Genomic DNA, 21,830 nt, shown 5'->3' on the forward strand with positions numbered 1-21,830 from the left:
AAAGGCCTTTTGACTTCAGGTCCAGTTTGACAACCTTACAGGCTGTGGCGTTCTCCAAAGGATGAGCCCCGGTCACTATAAACATAGCTGAGGTACCCAAACAGGGAGAAAATGGAATCTAAGGCCTTTATGACTGACGAATTGGACGTGTCTGGATATGGAATGGTGAATGGGAAGTGGGAGTACTCATCAGTGATAGAGAAGAAGAAAGTGTCCCATTTGTGGAGGGGAGAGGTCCCTTAAAATTGACACTGAGCCATTCGAAGGGTCCAGATGACTTGAACAGGTGCACCTTTGTGAGGGGGTAGAAGTATGGCTTGCATTCCGTGCAGACCCGGCAAGACCTGGTCATTTCCCTGACGTCTTCCATAGACTAGGGTAGATTGCTCACCTTGACAAAATGAGCCATGCGGGTGACCCCTGGGTGGCAGAGCTCATGCATTGACTGCAGTTGGCCAGTGTGTGCAGAGGCACAGCTTCCTCGTGATAAGGCACCTGGAGGGTCATTAAGGGCTCCTGACCGATGAGCAATGACATAATTGTCGGTGGAGAACTCAATCCTCCACCTAGCAATCTCGTCATTTTTGATTTTGCCCCTCTTCACATTACTAAACATGAATGCGACCAAGCACTGGTCAGTGAGGAGCGTAAATCTTCTACCAGCCAGGTAGTGTCTCCAGGCCTTGTAATGTGGCCTTGTAATGTTCGAGAAGAAAATGCAACCGGCCTGCCCACCTGGTTGAGGGTAGTGGTCAGGGCTATGTCCGAAGGGTCGCTTTCCACTTGGAAGGGAACATTCTCATCCACTGGGTGCATAGTAGCTTTTGCAATGTGATTTTGGAGGTAGTAAAAAACCATTTGGGTTTCAGCCAAGAGGGGGAAATTAGTGGCATTTAAGAGAGGGTGAACTTTATCAGTGTATTGAGGGATCCACTGAGCGTAATATGAGAAAAAACCCAAGCATCTCCTCAAAGCCTTTGTGGTCCCAGGGATGGGGACCTCTAATGGGGGGCATCCTATCGGGATCAAGGCCAATGATGTCATTCTCCACCACGTAGCCAAGGAGAGCCAGATGTTTAGTCTTGAACACGTACTTGTTAGAGTAATAAGTGAGGTTCAAGGCTTTTGCCGCATGGAGAAAACTCTGGAGGTTGGCATCATGGTCTTGCAAGGTATGGCCACAAATGGTGACGTTATCAAGGTAGGGGAAGGTAGCCTTCAACTCATACTCATCCACCACTGTCCATCTGTCTCTGAAAGATAGAAACCCCATTAGTGATACTGAAAGGGACCCTCCAGAATTGATAGAGACGACCGTTAGCCTCAAATGCCATATATGGCTGGTCCTCAGAATGGATTGGCAGCTGGTGATAAGCATCTTTCCAGTTGAAGGTTGAATAGACCCGATACCGTGCAATATTATTCACCATGTCCAGTAATGTGTACCGATTAATAGTTTGGCTATAATCAATTACTAACCTGGACTTGTTTTCCCCTTTTACCACTACCATTTGCACTCTCCAAGGGTTGGTGCTGAGTTCGATGATACCTTCGTTGAGCAGACGTTGTGTTTCAGATTTTATAATATCTTGGTCTGCTGTGCTGTACCTCCTGCACCTGGTAGCAATAGGTTTGCAATCCGAGGACAGATTCAGGAAAAGAGGTGGGATTCGATATTCAGTGTGGAGAGGATGCATGTGGGTTCTGATTTTAGGGGTCCTCTGTTCCGAACCATTACAGGGTGGAGGGGACTAGAATACTCCAAGGTCACGCTTTTAAGGTGGCACTGGAAGTCCAGACCCAACATACAGGCAAATCTTACAGAATTCCCCCCTAAAATGACAGATGTACAATACAATGTTGTTGAACACATGTACAATGAGAATGAGATGCAAGGAATATGTGATAATTGGAACGATACATCTTTAGGTTGTACTCTTGCACAGTTCATGAGTTTATGAAGCCTTCAGTAGAGCATGTGTCGATGACGCATTTAGTGGAATGTCCGTTTACCTTCACAGTCACTATGGAGTTGCTGAACTGGTGAGGTGCGTCCTGATCTAGGACCATCAAGGCTAGGACCCCGGAGTCTCCACACTCCTCAATTGAGTGGCCCCCACCATCCTGGGTTGCCTTTGGGTAAGATCGCGTTGATCTTGTGGCATGGCAGGATGGCCGCCCTCCTTCCTCTTTTGACGATGATGGCGTCGACTTTGTATTTGGGTCATGGCAAGATGGCCACCGAGCCTTTTCGTGCCATTTCCTCACTGCCACTGTCACCTTCCGTCAGTATGTAGTGCAGCAAGTGGGTTCAGGTTATTCGGGGGGAGACAGCATGTGTCTGGAATCAGATCCGGGAGCTGTGCAGGCTGTGGACTTCCCCGGGCTTCACTAAGTCTTTAGCTGGGCAACAAGATCAGGGATGCTGGTTCTTGCCACAGAAAAAGCCCTCCCTAGCATGGGAGCGCCCCTAGCATGGGAAATGGCAGCCATTAGGGCTGGGATAGCGGGAGCAGTTAGTCCTTGGAAGGAGTCACTTGGGTGGGTGAGTGAGTGAACTGGCTTCGAGGTCATCATTCTTGAGCTTGGCCTATTTCCCAACAATTTGGCCAGTTCAACATGGCTAGCTAGCTCCTTCTTACACGACTCGAGTAGTTGCTGCCTCATGTACCTCCAGCGGACCCCTGCGACTAGAGTGTCCTGAATCTGTTTTTCTTCATGAACATGGCCTGTTGTTGCTTCATACCTGCACTTTTTGGTAAACGTCCACAGATCCAGCAGGTAGTTATCAATGGTCTCTTCTGGTCATTGGTGACATAGAGCGAGTCGGTGCCTCGCTAGGACCTTGTTTTGTGACTTCAGATACCAAGCTTTCAATGCCTTGATGGTTGCATCATACGTAGAGCAGTCCCTGATGGCTGCATTCCCTTTCGTTCCTACCCTAGAAATGACTGTGGACCTCCTGAGTTAATCGGTGTGGAAGAAGTCTCTAGTTGTGTTCAGGTAGGCCTGGAAGCAATCTAGCCAGTGCGTGAACTCCTCAGCCATGTCGGGGGACAGAGGGTCTATCAGCAATATACCGGACTTGAGTAGCGCTTCCATTATTTAGGGAATAAACTAATAAAATTGTAGCATGACTAAAAGCTCTCATGACTGGAGGAAGAACAAATGCTTTTATTAGCTTATAACTGAGGGTAGGGTCTCACGGTAATCTTCAGAAGGGTTGTGGGTTTAGTTGGGAAACGAGGGTTATATGTGAGTCGATGGGGGTGGAGTCAGCCATCAGCCCAACATACTGCCAGTGAATCTCAGTTCACTGCACCTGTACTGTGCTGTTATGTTCTATGTTCTATGACTTGCCTGGATAGCAAACAAAACAAAGCTTTTCACTGTATCTTAGCACATGGAGTCATAGAAAGTCATAGATTCAGAGTCACACTCCATAAAAACAGGCCCTTCAAACCAACTTGAATGCGCTGACCATAATTGTCTCACCTGTTTATGTTTAGCTCGTATCACTCTAAATCTACCCTATCCATGTATTTGTCCAATTTTTTTCATAAACATTTCAATAGTGTCTGCCTCTACCGCCACCTCCAGTAGCTTAGCCCATGCACTCACCATCCTCTGTATGAAAACGTTACCCTTCAGGCTCCTGTTAAATCTCTCACCCATCACCTTAAGCCAATATTTTCTGTTTACCAATTCCCCCGCTCCAGACAAAAGACTGTGCGCTTCAACCAATGTATTCCTCTCAAGATTTTATACGCCTGCTTGAGATCATTCCTCATCCTTCTGTGCTCCAAGGAATAAAGCCCTAGCCCGCTCAACTTCTCCCTACACTCAGACACCAAGTCCTAGCAACATTCTTGGAAATCTTCTCTGCGTCATCTCCAGCTTGACAACAACTTTTTTGCCCGATAGTGACCAAAACTGAAAACAAGAATCCAAATAGGGCCTCACCAGTACCTTATAGAACTGCTAGATGACCACCTGAGTGATAAAGACTCATGTGCCAAAAGCTTTTTATGTCCACTCTATCTTCCTGTGATACCACTTTCAATGTACTATATACCTGTACTCCAAGATCCCACTACTCTACAACACTCCCCAGATCCCTACTGTTCACTGTTTGAGTCCGACCTAACATTCCAGCACAGCTTATTGGGTGGAATCTTATTGAATGCCTTGCATATCCACATATATACAACATCCACAGCCCTGCCCTTGTCAACTCAAAAGATTTGTAAAACATGACATCCCATTTATAAAACCACGCTGACTATTCCCTAATCAGCTTTGACCATCCAAGTGCACCTCAGAATACTATCTTACAACTTAGATGTTGGACTCACTGGCTTTTCCCAGGTTTTTCCCCTTCAGCCCTTCAGCACAACATTTGCCTCGTGTGAAAATAAACAATTCAATTAAATCAGAGGTGTATCTGGTAGAAATGCTTCCTCACAGCTCCAGTGTCCTGGGCTCAATCCTAGTCTCCAGTAGTAACTGAAACAGCTTTGGTCTTCCCCAGATGCTACAATTCCTTCAATCACATAAAGGCACGCAGGGTGAGAGCAAACTGGCCACCTTGTCAGGTTTCCCCAGTGTGTAGATGAGTGGGAGAATCTGACGAGAATTTTGAAAAATCAAATGGGGTCAGTGTCAGTGCATGAATGTGGATGGTTAATGTGGTCTTTCTGGGCAAGAGGATCTGCTTCCAAGCTGTATGACTTCAAATGAAACAGTGGGGACTGGTGGATGGGAATGTTCGGCCAATAACCACTGAAAGTAGAAAGTCACCATCCAGTGTGACATTGGAAACCTTGAGTTCCTATGTTGGAAGTGCTACAAAACTGATAGAAGGAGTTGATCACCTCACAAGCTACCTGCATCATCTGTGACAGAGTCTGAAATTCCTATGGTGTTGTCATGAGGAACCCACAGAATTGGAGTGGAAGATCATCATCCTTAATTCCCCAGGCTGCCTGAAAGGAAGAAAGATTGCTGGGTCAGGGCTGCATGGCTAGGTGGAGAAGGACAAACCACATTGATGTTGAGCACATTAACTAAACCAATGAGTAAACAACAAAAATGACTGAATTTCAGGCACAAAATCACTTTGGAGGCAATAGCATGCTCAAGCTTTATGAGATGTCATTCAAGATATTATGAGGTTTCAAAGATAATAATTAGGATAAGTGAAGTATTATTACAAATTAAAGATGAAATTATGATAGGAGATGAAATGACAATGTAGCTGCCGTGGAGATGTTATGGGTGGATATAAGAAAATTTAAAACGGGAGGAAAAAGCAGATACACTGATAACAAAACATATGAATGTGGAAATTAGACAAGTATATAATAAAATCGTAGTGCTTTTAAAGGGAAGTTTTAATAAGATTTTGGAGAAGGCTCATAACCCTTCAAGGTTAGGCTGGTACTCATTAATATAATAACTGATCTACCTCCACTTCATTCTCCTGAGCAAGCCTCACCAGAAATCTGGTGCTCCCTGTTTTGAATAATGATTGGGCCTCAACAGCCAAGCGGGGTAGTTTTCAGAGAGAGGGCATCCTGCACACTCTCCTTCTACCAGCGGTACATTTTCTACACCTCAACCCCACTCTTTCAAATCCCATCCCACATCAAGGAACTCTGACACTTTTACCTGCTCAGCCCTTTCTGTGAAAATACAATAGCAAATTCAGGAAAGGTCAGAGGTCTGACTTTATTTTATGTTGCATTTGAGATGTAGGCAGTGCAGGTGAGACAAATGATCCCCAGTTGCCCATAATGAGGTGATGATTAGCCACCACATTACTGAATTACTGCAGTCCTTCTGCTGAAGGTTCTTGGACAGGAGTTCCAGGATTTCTACACACCTCAGTTTTCCATGGCCAGCACTTGTCCCCTTGTTTGTGATGGTTGTGCCAGTGGAATCATCCTAAAATTTACCGCGTCAAGATTCTTTATGATTTAATATTCAGGCATTGCAGCACTCGGCCCTTATGACCTGATTGGACAAGCCATCAGACTCCTCAATTCCCAGACCATTTGGGGGTTGGACTGTTAATGTATAAGTCTTAATTTATATTTATATTTTAGTTAAAGAAACCGAAACAGTGCACGATATTCTAAGTATGGCCTCACCAGCATCCTGTACAGCCATCACAAAACCTCTCTATTCTTAAATATTAGCCCCATTACACCATGCTCTTTGCCCTCTCACTTAGTTGTTGAAATTACCTGCTAAACTCTTGTCCAAATGAAGATAAGCTGGAGAGACAAGAAGTAGCTGACCTGAAACGTTGAATGTCAAATCTCAAAAAAAGGCTCCAAAACGTTGACACTCGCTTTTCTCCATAGATGCTACCTGACCTGTGGAATCTCTCCATCTTCTCTTTGATTGCTCAAGATTCCGGCACCAGCAATTGCCTGTGTTTCTCTATTTGGCTAACCTTCTGTGAATCGTGGACCAGAGCTCTGAAATTCACTTATTCTATTTAGATAATAATCTACCTTTTGATTCCACTTATTGAAATGCATGACCTCACACTTTGCCACTTTAAACTACATTTGCCAGATTTTTAACCAAATCACTCAATCTATCTCTATCTCATTGATTCATTTCTCCTTTCCATGAATTTGAAACATCTTCAGAGGAGACATTGTGGTATCTCAAATACCTTGAAATGCTTGCAAGTAGGTAGTCCATGAGTCAGATGAATGTAGAATGGAAGTGATCAATTCCACTACTGAGGTAGATCATATGATGTTCCAAAGGCAAAAGAGAACTATTGTTCTGACTGGAGGTCTATAATCAGTGGTGTTTGACAGCGATAAATGCTGGAGCCTCTGTTATTTGTGATAAACGTAAATGATTTGGAAGAAAACATTGATGGGCCAATGGGTAAGTTAGCTGATGACTCAAAATTGGTGGAGTTTTGGATTATGAAGAAGGTTGTCAAAGGATACAGCAAGATAATGATCAGTTGGGGATAAGGATGGAGAAACGACAAGTGGGGTTTAATCTGGAAAAGAGTGAGGTGTTGCACTTTGATGGATCAAATGTAAGGAGGAAGTATACAATAAAGAGTTGGGGTTTTAGGAACATTGATGTGCAAAGAAATCTTGGGCTACAAGTGGCAATACAAGAAGATAGGGTGGTAAAGAAGGAAAGGCTTATGGCATGAGCTTTGAGTATGAAAGTCAATCAGTGTTTAGGCACTTCTATAAAACTTAGATGAGGCCACATTTGGAGTATTGACTGCATTACAGAAATGATGAGGAGGCTCTGGAAAGGGTGCAGAAGAGTTTCACCAGGATTTTGCCTGGATTAGAGAGAGGTCCACAATAAGGAGAGTTTGGACACATTTGAGTTGATTTTTGAGCATTGGAAACTGAGGGGGAAACCTGCTAGAAGCATATAGAATTATGACAGGCATGGATGAAGTAGACATTCAGTCTTTTTCCCAGAGTGGAAGTGTCAAATACCAGAGGGCGTAGCTTTAATCTGAGAGGGGGAAAGTTACAAGGAGATTCACAGAGCCTGGTAGATGCCCAGAATGCACCTTCAGGGAGGGTGGTGGAAGTATATGACTGCCACATTTAAGAGCATTTACGAGCAGAGATGAGAGGGATACAACTCTTGCGCAGGCAGATAGAGTTAGTGAAAATTGGTTGCCACAGATAATTGCAGGCCATAGGGCATGCCCTCTGCTGTATTCTTTTCTCTTCTATGAACCTACATATTTGGTGGATAAATCAGTCTCTAATTTAACATTCCTTTCGTATACAGATATAAATAGAATAAACCTGATAGTCGCCTGAGCAGAAGATGGTAGACAGAGTAAAAATATAATGCTGGAGAAACTCAGCACATCAAATAATGTACTTTATATAGCAAAGCTTTCGGGCAATACAGTCGGCGTTGTTGCGGTTAGTGCAATGCCTGCACAGCAAAAGCAATCAAGACCGGGGTTCGTATCCAACACTGTCTGTAAAGAGTTTGTGTGGCCTGCATAGATTTTCCTCGGGGCTCTGGTTTCCTCCAACCATTCAAAATGTTCTGAGGTGTAAATTCGGCTGCACGGACTTGTGGGCTGAAATGGCCTGTTACTGTTAATTTAAAAAATTAAATATAAAATTTAAATTTATAATTTAACATTTCAAATTATACCTTGATGAAGGGCTAAAGCTCTAAACATTGGTTACATATCAATACTTCACTTGTCCATCCACAGGACTTATTTACTGCATCTGGTGCTCCCTTGAGAAATCGGTTGCAGATTGGGAAATTGCTTCACTCAGCACCTTCTCTCCATTCTCAACAACAGCATACTCCCAGTAGCCAACTGTTTCAATTCTGAATCACACTCCCAATCTCAAATGTCTGTCCATGGCCTTGTGTACTATTCCACCATGACCGCCCACAGATTGGAGGAACAACACCTTATTTTCTGTCTGGGCACCCTCCAACCAAAGGGCCTTAACGTTGACTTCTCTGCTTTCTGCTAAACTTGCACCTTTTCTTTCCCTCCCCCTTTCCAGTTTTTCCAGTTCTCCCCTCCCTTCCCCCTTACCCTCCCAGACATCCTTCCACCCCCTCATTGCCACTGTCCCCTCCCTCCTCTTTCCACCTATCAGCTCCTCCCTTTTTATTCCGGTGCCTGCCAGCATTCTCTCATACCTTGATGAAGGGCTCAAGCCCAAAACGTTAGTTATGTATTTTTATCTTTGTCACTGCTTGACCTGTTGAGTTTCTCCAGCATTGTGTTTTTACTTCAACCGTGACGTTTGCAGACTTTCATATTTTACTATAGATGGTAAGCAGAGGTGAGGACCTTGACTTATCTAAATGATTAACTTTTGCTGGGCTAGCATATTACAATTTATTTAATTCCTCCATCTTTATTTTTATTTTAGGCTCAGCTTGTAATTTTGAGTCCGATCTCTGTGGATGGCAATCTGAACAAATGCAAGATTCTGTGGCATGGCAGCATGTTCGAACTGGGAATAGTACTGGCTCAGGGACTGCTCCACTCTTGGATCACAGTACTCAATCTTCATTGGGTAAATCAAGTAAAATTTAGAACATATAGAACCATGGAATCATCGAACATTACAACACAGAAACAGGTCCTTTGATCATCTATCCCTTGCTGAACTATTCATTCTGCCTAGTCCCATTGACCTGAATCCAGACCATAGCATTCCATATCCGTGCCATCTGTGCATCTATCCAATGTCAAAATCAAGCCCACGTCGAACACTTCTGCTGGCATCTTACTCCACACTCTCACCACCCTCTGAGTTAAAAAGTTCCCCTGATCGTTCCCCTCAATTATTTAATCTTTCACCCTAAACACTCGTTCTTGTCTCATCCAACTTCAGTGGAAAATGCCTGTTTGCATTTACCCTATCTCTACCCGTCATCATTTAGGATTACTCCATCAAATCACCCCTCATTCTCTGATACTCCAGGGAATAGAGTCCTAACCTATTTAATCTTTCCCTGTAAGTCACCTCCTCAAGTCCTGGCAACATCCTGGTAAATTTTCTGTGTACTCTTTCAATCTTATTGATATCTTTCCAGAAGATAGTGTCCAAAGCTGCACAAAATACTTCAAATTTGGTCTCATCAATGCATTATATAATTTCAATGTAACATCTCAGTCCCTGCACCCAGTACTTGGATTCATGAAGATCAATGTGCCAAAAGCTTTTTTTCAACCCCATGTACCTGTGATGCCACTTTCAAGGAATTAGGTATCTGCACTCCTAGATCCCTCAGTTTTGCCTCATTCCACATTTCCTTATCATATATCCTACTGTGGTTTGTCCTCCCGAAGAACCAAACCTCAGAATTATTTAGGTAGGACAGTTAATACAAAGCATTACCAGCACCAGCAATCTAGGTTTTGTCTGGTAGGTTAAATGGGTGCAATTGGATGGCATGTGTTTCAATGGCCAGAATCAGCTTCTACCATGCTGCATCAGTAAATTACAATTAAATTCTATTTGCTATTTTCCAGCCCATTTTTCCAGCTGGTCAAGATCCTGTTGCATGCTTTTGAAAGTCTTCTTCACTTCACTGTTCTCAACATTCCAAATCTTAGTGTCATCTGCAAATGTGTTGATTCCATTTACCACATGATAATCCAGATCATTGATATAGATGACAAACAATGGACCAATCATTAATCCTTGAGGAACACCACTAATCGCAGGCTTTCAGTCACAGAGGCAACCCTCTAATAACATTATCTGGCTTCTCCTGCAAAGCCAATCGCTCATCCAATTCGCTACCTCACACTGTATGCCAAGCAAGTAAATCTTTTTGACCAACCTCCCACATGAGACCTTGTCAAAGGCCAGACTAAAGTCATTACTGACAAAATTCATGGCCTTTCCTTCATCAACTTTCACGATGACCTCCTTGGCAAACTCTATAAGATTGGTCAGACTTAACCTACCACACACAAAGACATGTCGACCATCCTTAATCGGTGTCGGGCTATCCTAGCTTTTGTATACTGATCTCTTAAGATACCTACCAACAACTTACCCACTACTGACGTCAGGCTCATTGGTCTATACATTTCCAGAATTGCTCTCAGAGCATTTCTTAAGTAATAAGCAGTTGTATCTTGGGAGCCCCTGATATTTTATTTTATTCCTTTCCCTAACAACATTGAAAAGCAACATCTGCAGCTGTTGTAAACCTGAAATCTAGGCAAAAAAAAATACAGGAACCACAGATCTGTTGAGAATATCCAGGACTTTCAGTTTTTGTTTCTCATATTTTCTGCATCTGTATGTTATTGTTAATATCTGGCCAATTCCAAAATTCCTTTCTCCACAGATGCTGCTTTCCCAGTATTCTCCTTCATTTCAGTCCAACAGCTCATATATTCTGGTTATCACTCTTCCAGCATGGGTGGATTTTTTGCTTCTTTCTCCTCTATTTTTTTTCCATTTATTTCTTGGTCTGCTATTAATGAGCCTTCCTCCCCCTCCCCCCCAGTGTTTTCCAGCTCATGTCATCCTTTTACTATTGCCCTTCATCTAATGACAGACATGTCCCTATCCACCCTCTCTACATGACAGGACACTAGCTTGGTCCAGACTCAGGAAGACAAAAACAATTTAATTAGAAATGACATCTCTTACATGTAAAGCTGACATTTTTCAGATAATAATCAACAAGCCCATGTGAAGCTCTTACAACATGGCACTGAACTCAGTTAGAAGATCATCTTCAATGTTAGGTAACATGATTTATATATTGACACAGTTCCAGTCTAATTAATTGCAAATGTTGTTCATATAATAGCCTCAAAAATCCCCTTCAATAAGTCTCCTTTGGTGGCTTGCATATTTCCATATTTTTTCACAACACAGATGTGTCCATAAAGTCTACATCAGTTCTCAGAGAAATCCTTTCAGATCCATTCCCCCACAAATTTTCCCTCTTTCACATCAACTTTCCATTCTTCCTGTTGTGAGTTTTCAATCTCCAGCCACCCAGAGCTTGGTGTGAGTCCTTCTGATGCCTGTCTCCATCAACCTGGAGCCTGGTGTGAGTCCTTTTTCCATTTTCCACCTGCTCACAGCCTGGACTGTGTTCTTTGGACACCAGTTTCCGGCAGCCCTTAATCTGCATGAGTCCTGTGGATACTTTCTAGTCACCAGAAGCTCACAGCCCTCACTGGTCCACTGCCTTGGCCACTTTCCCTGTAGGGTTATCTCCTAGGCTTCCACTCGGCAGGGGGAGTTGCAGTGTGTTTTCCCATTCTATAATGGTCCACGGATTACCCGAAGGCCACAACCCCTCATGGTTTGCTGCCAAGCGTGTGCACCATGATGGACATCTGTGGTTTCAAAATGAAAAGCCACTAACACATTGTTTAAGTGTTTAAAGCCTGAATGAGACCTTCAGGTCATAGCCACAATAAGACCCTGAGGGATAGCCCCTTGTCTCTATTTTCCAGATCCATGCTGCGCTTACAACAGCTTTGGCACCACATTTCAAATTTATTATCATCTGATTGTACATGTACAACCAAACAAAGCAGTATTTCTGCAGACCACAGTGCACACAGATACACAAACAATACACAGCACATCATAATTAGAAATTTGTAGATGGCACTTGAATTGTGCCTGGCCACACGGTCATGGGCTTAGAGAGAGTAGAGCAGTGGGTGAAGCAAGCATCCTTGAAGTGGGCTTGTGCTGATTTTCACTCAGGAGATGTTGTTACTGATCCGCACTGACTGGTCTGTGAACGAGGAAGCTGAGGATCCAGTTGCAGAGGGAGGTACAGGGGCCCAGGTTTTGCTGACCAGTACTAAGGGGATGATGGTGTTGAAAGCTGAGTTATAATCAGATACAGTATATGCATATAAGATAAATTAGACAGAGCCAAGAAATCTTTGTTAGTGCAGTTTCTGTTGGTACCCTGGATGTTAATAAATGTTTCTTAGAGAATTTGCTGCTGCTACATTGTACATCACATTACTTTTTTTTTCAGTTTGTGGATAAAAATTGACAAAGCTACCCCACGTCATTAGCAAGAAAAATAAGTTTAATTCATCTATGACCTGAAATAGACAGATATCAAACATGAGAGAGGCTTAATAGGTATTAATATAAATTATGATGGTTCTGTAAATCCTTAAAATGTCCATTTTAAAAAAAAGATGCTTACAGATAAACTGAAAAGTACAAAGCAATAAATTTAAAGTCAGTTGAGGAAAGGAACAGTTCAAGATTTAGTGCTTTATAAATGCAGTCAGTATATAATTGATAAAAGTAAATTATATTGTACATTTTTTCTTCTGAAGAATTGACCAATGGATATGAATGAGGAGATTTAGATATTTCCAATAGACATCTCACAACAACTCAAAGGAGGCTTATTATTAATTTGTGACAATATGTAGAAAGAAGTCATACAATAAACACTCTATTGGATTATTGTTCCGTATCTATCATAGTTGAAATTAGTGCTCTCAACAGCTTTCAACCAGCATTATGTACTTTACTGCACTCAATCATTTCCTACGATATGGGTTTAAGCAGTCGGTGCATCATTCCTGATGACCAAACCTAATGAGCTCCTTCGGATTACCATTCATAGTCATTTCCAGGCAATTATTGCAAATTTGACTCATTGTTAATTAACAGGGAACTTTGGTGGTTAAGGTATCAGGATAACAGGTGAAAACTGAGAGATGGAAAGAAGATTAGAGATAGATATTCACCTGTGTACATAATGAATAACGGTCTTTTTCCTCCTTCCCATGATTATACATAACACACAGCCTCATTTTTGCCCACAGGCCATTATGTCTGGGTGGAGGCCAACAACATCACATTTTCCCGAATGGCTTACCTTAATAGTTCTGTGTACCACAACTCAGGACAAAACTGCCAGTTCGAATTCTATCAAATTGATGGCAGAAACGTACTTACAGTATTATTACAAACTGAGAAGGTGAGGAAAAATAAATGTCATTTTGAATGGTGAACAAAAATAAATCAGAGACTTTAGAAATAGAATGTTAAGTGAAAATTCATGTACAAATTTAAGGGGTATGATTAGCATTCAGCATCACACAATCACCTGGCAGCCCGGGTTTGAATTCACCAGAGTTTGTACATTCTCTCCGTGTCTGCATGGGTTTCCTCCGGGTACTCCAGATTCCTCCCACATACTATAAATGGTACACAGTATAGAAGATGCACCGGGCTCCTAGGCTAATGTCTTTGGGTAGCACGGGCTCACAACTGGAAGGGCCTGTTACTGTGCTTTATCAGTAAATTAAAAATGGAAACATTTTCAGAATGATATCATTCACCATCTCACAACATCCCTTAATTTCATCTTTCTCCCAATGTGCAACTTGGCTACATATTATTTTCTAAAAGGTGAAACCCTGTTTAAAAGACTGTCTGTATAAATGACAGTGTTTAAATTTAAGTTCACTTGTCACTAAATTAGAACCATAGAATATTACAGCACAGAAAAAGACCACTTCAACCCTTCCAATCTATGCCAAACCATTTTTTTTGACTCGTCCCACTGACTGGCACATAGCTCTCCATACCTCTCCCATCCATATAGCTGTCCAAATTCTTCTTAATTGTTAAAATTGAGCCTCCATTCAACATTTCAGTTGGCAGCTTGTTCCAAATTCCCACCACTCTCTGTATGACGAAGTTCCCCCTCATGATTCCATAAATATTTCCCCTTTCACACTTAACCCATGTCCTCTGGTTTGTATCTCACCTACACTCACTGGAAAAAGCCTATTTACTCTGTTTATCCCCCTCATTATTTTAAATACCTTTATCAAATCTCCCCTCATTCTTTTACGCTCCAGTGAATAATGTTCTAACTTGTTTAACCTTTCCTTCCAACTCAGTTTCTGAACTGAGAGAAGCAGGATAGGCTGCAGATGCTGTGATTGTAGTAAAAAAAACTGAAATACTGGAGGAACTCAGCTGGTTTATTCAGCACCTATAGGAGACAAAGATATATTGCTGACATTTTGGGCTGGAGCCCTCCTTCAAGTAAAATCAAAAAAGGTTGGAGCAGGATAAATCAGAAAGTGTCAGAATTCAAACATTAAAGGAGGAATCCAAACCAACAAATTGGATGTGATAAGGGTCTGTGTGAAAGGAGTCAAGGTGTTTGTGCCATGGAGAGATGATGGGGAAGCAACGAGGATGGGGGAGGGGAGGAGGGTTTAACAAAAGCCAGAGAAGTCAATATTAATGCCATCTGGTTGGAGGGTGCCCAGGCCACCAGTCTTATACAACTTTACCATACTATCCCAATTCTGATACTCAATGCTTTGATTTGTGAAGGTCAATCTGCCAAAAGCTCTCTTTACTACCCTATCCACCTGTGACACCACTTTCAGGGAATTGTGTATCTGTATTCCCTGATCCCTCTGTTTTATCACACTCTTCAGTCCCCTACCTTCTACCGTGTATGTCCTTTCTTAGTTTGACCTTCCAAAATGCAACATTTCACACTTGTTTGCATTAAATTCCATCTGCCATTTTTCAGCCCATTTTTCTAACTGGTCCAGAACCCGCTGTAAGTTTTGAAAACCTTCTTCGCTGTCAACACCTCCAATCTTAGTGTCATCTGCTGATCCAATTTAACACATTATCATCCAGATCATTGATATAGATGACAAATGACAATGGTCCCCACACCAATCCCAAGGTACATCACTAGTCACAGGCCTCATGTTGGATAAAACAATCATCCACCACTACTCTCTGCCTTCTCCCGTCCAGCCATTGTTGAATTCAGTTCACTACTTCACCATGAATACCTAGTGTCTGAACCTTCTTGTCTCTCCTCCCGTGAGCAAAATTGTCAAAGGCCTGAGTAAAGTGCACATGGACAACATCCACAGCCTTCCCTTCATCAGCTTTCTTGGTAATCTTCTCAAAAAACACTGTAAGATTGTTTAAGCATGACCTACCACACATGTTGACTCTCCCTAATCAGTCTCTGGCTATCCAAATAATTGAATATCCAATCTCTTAAAACACCTTCCACTAATTTACCTACTATTAATGTCAGGCTCACAGGCCTATAATTTCCAGGGTTACTTTTGGTGCCTTTTTTAAACAATGGAACTACCTGAGCTACCCTCCAATCCTCCAGCACCAAACCTGTGGATTTATCCACCCTTATTTGCTTTAAGACAGCAAGCACCTCCTCTTCTTTAATCTGTATAGGTTTCCTGATCTCACTGCTTGTTTTCATTACTTCCCACGACTCTGCAGCCATTTCATGAGTGAACACTAATGAAAAAAAAAACATTTAAGATCTCCCCCATCTTTTTTGGCTCCATACAAAGCCAACTACTCTGATTTTCAAGGGGACCAATTTTATCCATTACTGTCCTTTTGCTCTTAATGTACCTGCTTCTGAGAGCAGGATTCTTTTGCGAGCAGATTAACAGATAATTTCTGACATTAATAGAGCCATGAAAAGGGCAGAGTTACAGAGCATAGTATCTCAGTAAACAGGAAGTTCAATTAGCATCATGGAAGGATAGGATAATTTTACAATAGATAAATTCACTCAACTCTAATTTTATGGCTGAGCATGAGATAACCCTTTAACACTTCTGTATCAGCTCCATATTCAGTAACATTAAAAAGAATTAAATTTAGACATACAGCACAGTTTCTTCTTTGGCTTGGCTTCGCGGACGAAGATTTATGGAGGGGGTAAGAAGTCCACGTCAGCTGCAGGCTCGTTTGTGGCTGACAAGTCCGATGAGGGACAGGCAGACACGGTTGCAGCGGCTGCAGGGGAAAATTGGTTGGTTGGGGTTGGGTGTTGGGTTTTTCCTCCTTTGCCTTTTGTCAGTGAGGTGGGCTCTGCGGTCTTCTTCAAAGGAGGTTGCTGCCCGCCAAACTGTGAGGCGCCAAGATGCACGGTTTGAGGCGTTATCAGCCCACTGGCGGTGGTCAATGTGGCAGACACCAAGAGATTTCTTTAGGCAGTCCTTGTACCTTTTCTTTGGTGCACCTCTGTCACGGTGGCCAGTGGAGAGCTCGCCATATAACACGATCTTGGGAAGGCGATGGTCCTCCATTCTGGAGACGTGACCCATCCAGCGCAGCTGGATCTTCAGCAGCGTGGACTCGATGCTGTCGACCTCTGCCATCTCGAGTACTTCGACGTTAGGGGTGTAAGCGCTCCAATGGATGTTGAGGATGGAGCGGAGACAACGCTGGTGGAAGCGTTCTAGGAGCCGTAGGTGGTGCCGGTAGAGGACCCATGATTCGGAGCCGAACAGGAGTGTGGGTATGACAACGGCTCTGTATACGCTTATCTTTGTGAGGTTTTTCAGTTGGTTGTTTTTCCAGACTCTTTTGTGTAGTCTTCCAAAGGTGCTATTTGCCTTGGCGACCTACACCCACAATATGTTCAAATGGTGGAAGGAACTGGGGCCTTCAGGGAAAACCCACACAGACACGGGGAGAATGTACAAATTCCTTACAGACAGCATGGGATTCGAACCCCGATCCTGATTGCTGGTGCTGTAAAGGTGTTATATTCACTGCTACGCCAACCGTACCATTTAGAAAAGCAGGTTAATGTTTATGTCAAAAATGAACATGTAGGAATTCATATGAAGGTGTAAATGGAGGTCAGATTTTTTTTTGTCACTGCAAAATTATAGATATTCATTATTTTATGTTTTCTGTGTGAAAATATAAAAATCAAAACTGGTTGGCAGATCTAGCAGTAAAGTGTAAAGGAAAGAGAACACTTACATTTAAAAATTAACCATTACTTTGATATTTTTAACTATTCTCATTTTGTTTCCTCCAGGGACAAACTATCTTGTGGCAACAAAGAACACCAACAGAAAATCAATGGACTAAAGGAGAGGTGTGGCTGCCTCCTAGTCTAACTCAATTTCAGGTAGTCTTGTTTACTCACAGTTTATTGCATGCATTGAAATTGTTGCTGAACAATGTATATTTGACTTGTTGGTAAAACACAGGATGCTCACAGTTCAGCGGGCAGCAACCTCCTTTGAAGAAGACCGCAGAGCCCATCTCACCGACAAAAGACAAAGGAGGAAACACCCAACCCCAACCAACCAATTTTCCCCTGCAACCGCTGCAACCATCTCTGCCTGTCCCGCATTAGACTTGTCAGCCACAAACGAGCCTGCAGCTGACGTGGACATTTACCCCCTCCATAAATCTTCATCCGCGAAGCCAAGCCAAAGAAAGAAAACACAGGATTCTGTTGATCAGGAAACCTATACAGATCAGTTTGCTGAGCACGTCAGCTCTGACTGCTGCAATAGCATTGATCTCCCAGTGGCCACCTGTCTTGGGTAAACTTATACCTCTCATTTTGTTCGTTTTAGATTGGTCACAGTGTTTCAGCTACCGAAAAAAAAAATAGACACACACACCGAGAGCAGTTCAGATTATACAAATGTTTATTACAAATTCAAAAGCTGATTTCAATCTACAATATGCAAGCCCTTCCCAACTATACTTATCAACGTCTGGACTGGTCCCAACTGCTGAAGCGAGGCAACGACTGCACACTTATAGTAGATTGTCAGGGCGCCGGTAACAGCTTCTCCACCTCCCCCGACTGGGATGTTGGCTGGACTCTAGAAGTTCTTCTTCTTGCTGAGAGATGTTGCCACCTCTCGGAGAGTCTCAAACTTCAGCAGCGGGACCATGGCTTATATTACCCAAAAACTGCTTGCCCAAGCACCTATTCTCAGCACAGCAAGAAAGATAAGCGAGCAAGCTAGCATGCTTAGGCTTTTATCAAATAACATAATTTTCAGTTTATCACCATGAATACAATGGTTTATTTTGCATTAAGGCTAGGCCCTTGACAGTCTGTGACCAAAACAAGCAGGAAGATTAAATGTTCTTGGGACACAGATGTCCTTTCGTCAGATAACAGCATCTCTGGCCCCTCGGTGGAATTTAGCTTATGTCTGCTGATTCTAAAAAACATTCAGGTTCTCAGCCTTGCAGACGCAAAAGGCTGCAAAAGTTAAAAAAAACAGTTAGAATCTTCCATTACACCACCCATTTCAGTTCCCCGCCCCATTTCCTTGCTGATGTGTCTGTTCATGGCCTAATGCACTGCCAGACTGAGACAACCGCAAATTGGAAGAACAACACTTCATCTTCCATCTGGGTGCCTTCCAAATGGATGGCGTTAACATCGACTTCTCTGATTTCTGTTAGAAACCAGCATGGCCCATGCCTCATCTTCCTTTCTTCTTCCCCCATCCCCTTTCCTCTAGCTCTGACTCTCTCTCGCTTTTCCCTTTACCCTCTGTATCCTTTCACAGGTCCAAATCAATTCTCACCTTTCCTTTTATCATATCTAATTAACAGCTTTTGTCTGTTTGTCTGTGCCCTTCCCCCTCCCATTCTTCGCCCCTTTCTTTCCCCAGCCTTTAATTCAGACTCCTGGCTTGTTTCACTCTTACTTCAAGGAAAGGCTCAGGTCCGAAAATTCGGTAATACCTCCTACGGACGAAGCGAGACTGGCTAAGTTCCTCCAGCTGATTGTGTCTTGCTCCAGGTTGCAGCATCTGCAGTCTCTCATGTGTCTCAAGTTCAGTTTCATGTTTATTGTTGCCTATCCTGGTACACAGTATAGGAGAAAAGGCACAGTTAGAACAGAACAAGGGCAACATTATATTGCTGTGTTCAAAACACTGCTATTTTCTGGTACAGAAAAGTATCCGACTTTCTGATCATGAAATGTGCGGAAGATCATTTTCACAAAAAAAAGATTCCAGAAGTGTGGATTCAACAGTCTTAATTTGTCTGCTTTTTATCCGGACAGCAATGGAGGAACTTAAATTGTAGAATGAGCACGCAGCCATTACCTCCAGTCCCACTTCCTCAAACTCTACCCACATTGAACTCCTTGGTGCCTATGTAACCCTCAGGATAAGCTGCTTTTTGTTAGTTGTTTTTTAAAAAAAAAATCTTATTGTTGGAGTAGGTTAGGTTTTTTTTTTAAATATAATACTTTTGATGTTTTTCTTTTTTCTTTTCACCCACTGCAGTGGAGGGGAGTCCGAGTTTGTACTGTTTGAAGTTTTTGCTCAATACATATGTAATATTGTTATTTCAGTTTCATTCCCTTTTCTTCATTGCATTGTATTTTCTTAATCAAAAAGATTAAAAGAGAAACCCTTGGTGCCAATTTTAACCCTCTACAATGAGTGCAGTACAATTGATTTCCCAGCTTATGAGTGAAAGACAGACAATGTCCAGCAGTCAGATACTCCCAGATTTTCACTTTTCCTGCTTGTGAAATAAAGGTAAAGATTGCATTAATGGTCTCGGGATACTATATTTAGAATGTAACATAAGGCAGACAGAGAGTCACCACTTTGTCCAGTGTCCCTCATTATGAGAAATAATTCTCATCTGCCCCATAGACATCCCCATATATCCCCATAGAGACAGCAAAACTTTCAAATTGCTTGATTCATCATTTTTAGTCTTCAATCCAGAAGTTGTACCTTCTTATCTAGACTCTCCCTCCATGGGAAAAATCTACTCTGTCCATGCCTTTCAACTTTCTAAATATTTCAATGAGATTCCCCCCCTCATTCTTCTAAATTCCAATGAGTACAGTTGTCAAAAATTGTCAAACGCTCCTCATATGATAGCCCTTTCATCCCTGGAATCATCTTTGTGAACTTCCACTGTACTCTCTCCAATATCAGCACATCCTTTCTTAATCTCCTACTGACGCAGGTCGACTTGTTGAGTTAGTCGCAGAGCCTCGAACAAGCCCTTCTGCCCATGTTGGCATTCTGGCTAGTCCAATTTGCCTGCATTTGCCTGAAGCCTTCTAACCATGTGTCTGTTCAACTGCCTTTTGAAAATCATAATTGGACCCACTCTGTAATCTCTGGCAGCTTGTTCCAGGTACGGCATCTCAGGGCCCTCTTAAATCTCTCCCCTCTCATATAAAATCTATGCCTTTTTATTCTAGAAACATATACCCTGGTTAAAAAAAATGTGAACATTCATAATTAAATAAATCCTCATAATTATTTAATCCTCTGTTTGATCACCTCTCGGCTTCTAATGCTCTAGGAATACTTCACCCATCCTTTCTATCTTCTCCCTGTAACTCAAACCCTCAAGTTGTCCTCCATACCCCTTCAACCTTATGATATATCCTTGCTATAGCTGGACGACCAGAACTGCATACCAGTTGTCTCACCAGCACCTTGAGGAGCTGAATCATGAGGTCCCAACATTTGTACTTAATAATCCACCTAATAAAGGCAAATGTGCAAAGAGACTTTTTCTTTAACCCACTCTATATGTTTTTAAGGAACTATGCAAAACATGATGGGCTGCAGACACTGTGATCGTAGTAAACACTCCAAAATGCTGGAAGAACTCAGCAGGTCTTTTCAGCATCTATTGGAGACAAAGATATATTGCCAACATTTCTTCAAGGAAAAATCAGAAAAGGCAGAAGGGGAAATATCAGAAAGTCTCAGAATTCAAACAATGGGGGAGGAATCCAGACCAACAAAAGATGTTAATTGGATGTGATAAGGGACTAGGATTACTGTTAATATTTATTATCTTTCTTCTGTATTTATTGATGCATTTAATTTAATTCAATGAACTTTACAAGTATCTGTTCAACTGCAGCAATAAAAAATTATGGGCACAGGTGCATTGCACAATGTGTATGACAATATAGTCATCATTAACATTATCATTCATTCTCAATTTCAGAATTTTGTTTTGTTGTTAAAGAAAACTACATGTTGTTGGTTTTTCATCAGATCATTAAATAATTATTTTTTCTTAGATTCAGATTAAAGTCGGGTCTAACTGCTTGTGTTTCCATAGGTTACATTTGTAGCCTCCATTCAAAGCAAAGCAGGTTTCTTGGCACTTGACCGTCTAAAATTCCATGAGTGTGAAATGGGATATTTACTGGAATCTTGCCCAAGTACGGCATTCACCTGTGGAGCACAGCACTGTATTCCTCTCAGTTCAGTTTGTGACGTCCAGCCCGACTGCTGTGATGGAGCAGATGAGGATGAAACAGTCTGCTGTAAGTCACATACTTCTGTTTGGCATTTATTGATTTTAATGTATCAATGAAATATGTTTGATTCCTTGCTCAGATCACGTGGATAAACAGAAGAAAAGTCTTGATTCACACTCTATTGCCAGCACTGGATTATGGAGTATTTTTTTAAACAATTAGACATACAGCACAGTAAAAGGGCCTTC

General features: G+C 42.2%; 1 protein-coding gene across 1 annotated transcript in view; it reads left to right on the forward strand.

Moving 5' to 3' along the window:
- malrd1 (MAM and LDL receptor class A domain containing 1) overlaps positions 1-21,830 on the forward strand; it is a 318,021-nt gene that overhangs the window by 19,210 nt on the left and 276,981 nt on the right. The window contains exons 3-6 of the mRNA XM_069914667.1: positions 8,928-9,074; positions 13,349-13,503; positions 17,383-17,475; positions 21,441-21,648. Of these exons, the coding sequence (XP_069770768.1) occupies positions 8,928-9,074; positions 13,349-13,503; positions 17,383-17,475; positions 21,441-21,648 (603 nt within the window). The remainder of the gene's footprint in view (positions 1-8,927; positions 9,075-13,348; positions 13,504-17,382; positions 17,476-21,440; positions 21,649-21,830) is intronic.

Source organism: Narcine bancroftii, chromosome 1 (assembly GCF_036971445.1).
Source record: "Narcine bancroftii isolate sNarBan1 chromosome 1, sNarBan1.hap1, whole genome shotgun sequence".
Taxonomy (NCBI): Eukaryota; Metazoa; Chordata; class Chondrichthyes; order Torpediniformes; family Narcinidae; genus Narcine; species Narcine bancroftii.